The sequence below is a fragment of the Fukomys damarensis genome, unplaced genomic scaffold (genome assembly GCF_012274545.1).
Source record: "Fukomys damarensis isolate Sample0158 unplaced genomic scaffold, DMR_v1.0_HiC HiC_scaffold_20, whole genome shotgun sequence".
Lineage (NCBI taxonomy): Eukaryota > Metazoa > Chordata > Mammalia > Rodentia > Bathyergidae > Fukomys > Fukomys damarensis.
The window spans coordinates 12641739-12646364 of NW_022900932.1; the positions used below are offsets into that span (position 1 = coordinate 12641739).

General features: G+C 48.1%; 1 protein-coding gene across 2 annotated transcripts in view; it reads left to right on the plus strand.

The window, feature by feature from the left end:
- Positions 1-3019: 3019 nt before the first annotated feature.
- Positions 3020-4626, plus strand: part of Plac9 (placenta associated 9) — an 11307-nt gene continuing 9700 nt past the window's right edge. Inside the window, exon 1 of one of the 2 annotated variants that reach the window (XM_019206586.2) lies at positions 3020-3300. In XM_019206586.2, the coding sequence (XP_019062131.1) occupies positions 3165-3300 (136 nt within the window). In that variant the 5' untranslated portion in view covers positions 3020-3164. The remainder of the gene's footprint in view (positions 3301-4626) is intronic. The other variant, XM_010617788.2, reaches the window with a different exon arrangement.

Consider the following 4626-nt stretch of genomic DNA (forward strand, 5'->3'; position numbering starts at 1 on the left):
TCCGCTGCTGTGCGCGCTGGCCGGGTTCTCTCTGCTCTGTGGGGGTGAGTGGGGCTGGGGACGCGGGCGCCGCGGGTGGCCAGGGAGGAGTGGGAGCTGGAGAGGGATGGCGAGATGGACAGGGACAGGGAGAGAGAGGCAGAAAGGGAGGGGTGGAGAGAAAACAGAAGGAAAAAGGAAGAGGGCAGAGGAGAGGAAGAGAGGGACGCAAATCCAGAGAAACGTAGAGGCTGAAACGAGGCTTTGGAGGGAAAAGGTATGGAGGATTTTTTTTAAGGCTTGGTGGCGTCCACCTGTGATCTCAGAACTCTAGGAGGCTGAGACAGGAGGATCACAAGTTCAAGCCCAGCCTGGGACAGTTTAGAAACATTGAGATTCTGTCTCAAAAATTTAAACATTTTTTTAAAAAGGGTTGGGGACGAAGCTCAGTGCAAAGGCCCTGGATTCAATCCCCAGTACCGCAAAATAAATAAGACTCACAAAGTAGAAATGAAACGGGGCAGGGCGGCACTTTTGAGGCAAATGAAAAGTTTAAGAGAGATCTAAAGACCACAAGAGCAGGTGAGGGTGGTGAGGGCCTGCCTGGGGCTGAGAAGAGGCAGGACACCCAGTCTGCAGGCTCTGCAGAAGGGCTGCACAGACTTTGAGGAGACCCACAGGGTCTGGGGAGAGAGATCAGCGCTTCTCCTGCCCGGTGGCAGAGAACCCGTGCTGCCGGTGGCCCTGGGCTGGGCTGGGGGCCCGCAGGAGGGAGAGGCCACCGGGGGTCTCGGAACAGCGGGACTCCCCGCCTTGAGCTGTCCCATTGGCCACTGGACCCGGCCTGAAGTCTCAGTGCTGATCCTTCCCAGGGACTGGAAGACAGGAGGCCGTGTCCCCGCCTTCAAGGGCTGCAGCCCAGGGCAGTATCAGGGAAGCCCGTCCGCCATCCAGGACTCTGCTCCCCACGCCGCTCTGAGGTTTGCAAGCCACATCCTGTCAAACCCAGGGCAAGGCCTAGGTGACACCCCTGTCCCGTTCAGGGCCAGTAAAAGGGAGGGATTGAGCACCCCCTGATCTCAGGATGCCCCTACCCTGGCTCTATTACATTACATCCTGAGGCTGTTTCCTCCTCTGTAAACCGAGGAGAAAGCGCGTCCATTTTCCTGACTCAAGTTTATCCTTCGTGGCAGAGTAGTACTCCACTGTGTATAAAGACCACATTGTCTTTCTCCATTCATCTCTTGATGGACTCATAGGCTGCTTCCAGTTCAGCTATTATGAGTTAAGCTATGACAGCTATAAACTTGATCCTGCCTGTATGGCTGGGTCGTGATGTCTTTAACTCTTTCTGGAAAATACCTAAGAGGACAAGCATTGTTTTACTTTTTAAAAAAATCTTTTTTTCAGTTTTATTGGACACAGAGTAAGCCGTTGTATGTATTTAGGGGGTGGTTTGAACCTTCGGTTAGGAAAGCAGATGGATACAAAACAAGAATATGTAACGCTAGACCCGAGCAATGTGTACCCATGAACCTTGCTCTTGGTATTCGCTCATGCCGATCCTTCTAGCATCTACAACCCCACCTCCTCTCCTCCCTGGATTGTTTTATTTTATTTTTTAAGAGTAGGAAACTTTTATTAAGAAAAAGAAAGCTTCTGTCTAAGAGAGACAGAAGTGGTACCAGAAAATGAGTTGTGCCCGACCCTGGATTGTTTTAAAGGGAAATAATTACCGTGCATCTCTAAAAGATAAGTACTCTTAATAACCATAACTGCAATAGCGTTATCACGCCCCCAAAGTTAATAACAACCCCTTACTTTCAAATGTTCAATCACTGCTTAAATGTCCTGATTAAGTCATGCTTTTATGCATCATTTCTTTGACCCAAGGAAGGTCACCTACATTGCATTAGGTTAACTCTCTTTGAATTTATGTTCTCTAGCCAAGCGTGGTGGTGCACACCTGTAATCCCAGCACTCGGGAGGCTGAGGCAGGAGGATCACTGTGAGTTCACCAGCCTGGGCTACCCAGTGAGTTCCAGGTCAGTTCCAACTGCATAGAGAGACCCTGTCTCAAAAAACCAAAAAAAAAAAAATAATAATAATAATAAATAAATAAATATATGTTCTCCCCCAACCTCTTTTTCTCCTACCATGGATTTGTTGCAGAAACTAAGTTTGTCCTGAGAAGATTTTCATATCTTCTTTTGCTCAGTCCCTCGCCCTGGTGTGGCTTAACTGTTCTACCCTGTGTATTTTCTGTAAACTGATGGTGACGTTAGAAATTTGATCTCTTCCCAGTTAGACTTTTCTTTGCAAGGGAACGTCACTCTCTTTATTATTTCAGTTTGCGTTCCTTTTTGGGATGAGGGGGTTTGAGACAGGGTCTCACTATGTAGTTGAGACTGACCTGGAACTCACTATGTAGCCCAGGCTGGTCTCAAACTCACAGAGATCCTCCTGCCTCAGCTTCCCGAGTGCTGGGATTACAGGCGTGTGCCACCACGCCCGGCTAATTTGTTTTTTTGTTGGTTTGGGGTTTTTTTGCATTCCTTTTACTGTTGGAGTTGGACTCTTTCTTCATAGATACTTTGGTCATTTCTACAGATTATTGTAAACTGTTTCAGACTTTATCAATTGCTATGCTGAGATTTTTCATATTGATCGATGTCCAGGTGTGGTGGTGCATGCCTGTAATCCCTGTATTTGGGCAGCTGAGGCAGGAGGATCCCTTGAGTTCCAGGCCAGCCTGGACTACACAGTGACATCAAGGCCAGCCTGAATTACCTAGCGAGACCCTGTCTCAAAAGTAAAAAAAAAAAAAAAAAAAATCAACTACACAAACAAAAAACATATATTGATCTGTAAAAGTTCTTTGTATATCAAGTAAAACAAACTGGCTTGTGTTACCTATAGAAACTTTTTTTTTTAATTTTGAGACAAGGTCTTACTATGTAGTCCAGACTGGCTTTGAACTTACTATGTTGCCCAGGTTGGCCTCCAACTTGTGGCAGATCTTCCTGCCTCAGCCTCCCAAGGCTGGGATTATAGGTGTGCACCACCACACCCCACTGGAATGTTTTAGTATACAGATGTAGGAACATTTGAGTTGTGAACTTTCACTGATGCAAACAGACCTTTCACTGCAAACATTTCATGTGAACAAATTGCAGAAGTAGCTCATGTGTCTGCCAGCCATTGTCAAAGCTGTGCTGCCGTGTGCTCACTGTACAGTGAGACCGAACACAGCAGTGCCTTGCTCAGTCAGAGCCCAGGACATCCGGAGGAGGAAAAGCAGCAGTGACTCGGAGGGGACTGGTAGGAAGTGCAAAGCAATATATGTTGTATGTTTGTATCAAAGATATGGGACGCCCAACCTGCAGGCTCTTGGGACTTAGGACTTAGAAATGAATCTGATTTACAAACATTATCCTGGAACGGAACTTGTTTTTAAATTGGGGACTTACTGTATCACAAATCCAGTGGTTTGAAAGCATCGGAGATAGGAGGATCCTTCTTCCTGTCTAGACTGGAGCAGAGTCACCCACCAGCGTGGCCACCAGCCAGTCTGGCTCTGCACTGACCCCTGAGAAAGGAGTAGACCGGGTGTCTTGGACGGGGCTCTTTGTTATGGCAGCTTGACTTGTATCCTGAGTGAAATACAAATTTAACCGGAAACAGAATTGGTAACCTCCCGGTGACTCACAAAGCCCAAATCCGGATCTGGAAATTGATCCAAGAACGAGGGAAAATAGGACATGTCCCTCCCTCAACAGAACAAAGTAATAACGTTCCCTGGAATGTGACCTTTGTCTCAGAATCCAGGCTCCTCTGCTGGTTTGGCTCCATTTATTAGCTTTCTTCCTACCCTCATTTCAAAATACTGTCCTGCCTCCTTTTGTAACACTCAAAAAGCACTGATGGTTTGGAATGAATCGCAAATATTTATACAAGTTCTGGATGTGGTAAACTTTATGATTCTATTATATCGAATGTGGTCACATATGATTAACCCCCAAGTGGCCGGTATTGCTGCTGGTAAAAGCATAACATGACCTTATGATGCAGAACCTTTTAAAAATTGCTACCGAGATGTTTATCACTCCGCTCGCAGACGTCATTTAAGCTGTGGCCACTTGCGTACTGTGTGAATCCCAGAAGCAAAAGATCTCCCTGGAAGGCCTGCAAGAAGCAGGCAAGTCTCAAAGGACAGAACCTATGGGCCACATCTTTGAGTGTGTCGGGGGCGGTACTGGGATTGAACCCAGAGCCTTCACGCTCAGCTATATCACCAGCTGTTTCCATTTTATTTTTAAATAGGGTCTCACTGAGTTGCCCAGGCTGGGCTGGAACTTGTAGCCCTCCGGCCTCAGACTCCTGAGGAGCTCTCCACATCTCTTGAACAGGGCAGCCAGCCTGGTGCTTTCCCAGGACCTCTGGGTCCTGCCCAGCTGGCAGCTCTCACATGTGGGCAGTGCTCCTCTACCCATGGCCACATCAGGCCCAGGCAGAACCGGGCCAGAGAAAGCAGCCCAGCGTTCAGGAGGTCGGTTCCCAGCTGGCAGGGCCAGGAGGGCGGGGGAAGGAGGGAGCCCTGGGACTGCAGGCTTGGCCAACTCCTCCCGGACAGTTGTGTGTGTGTGT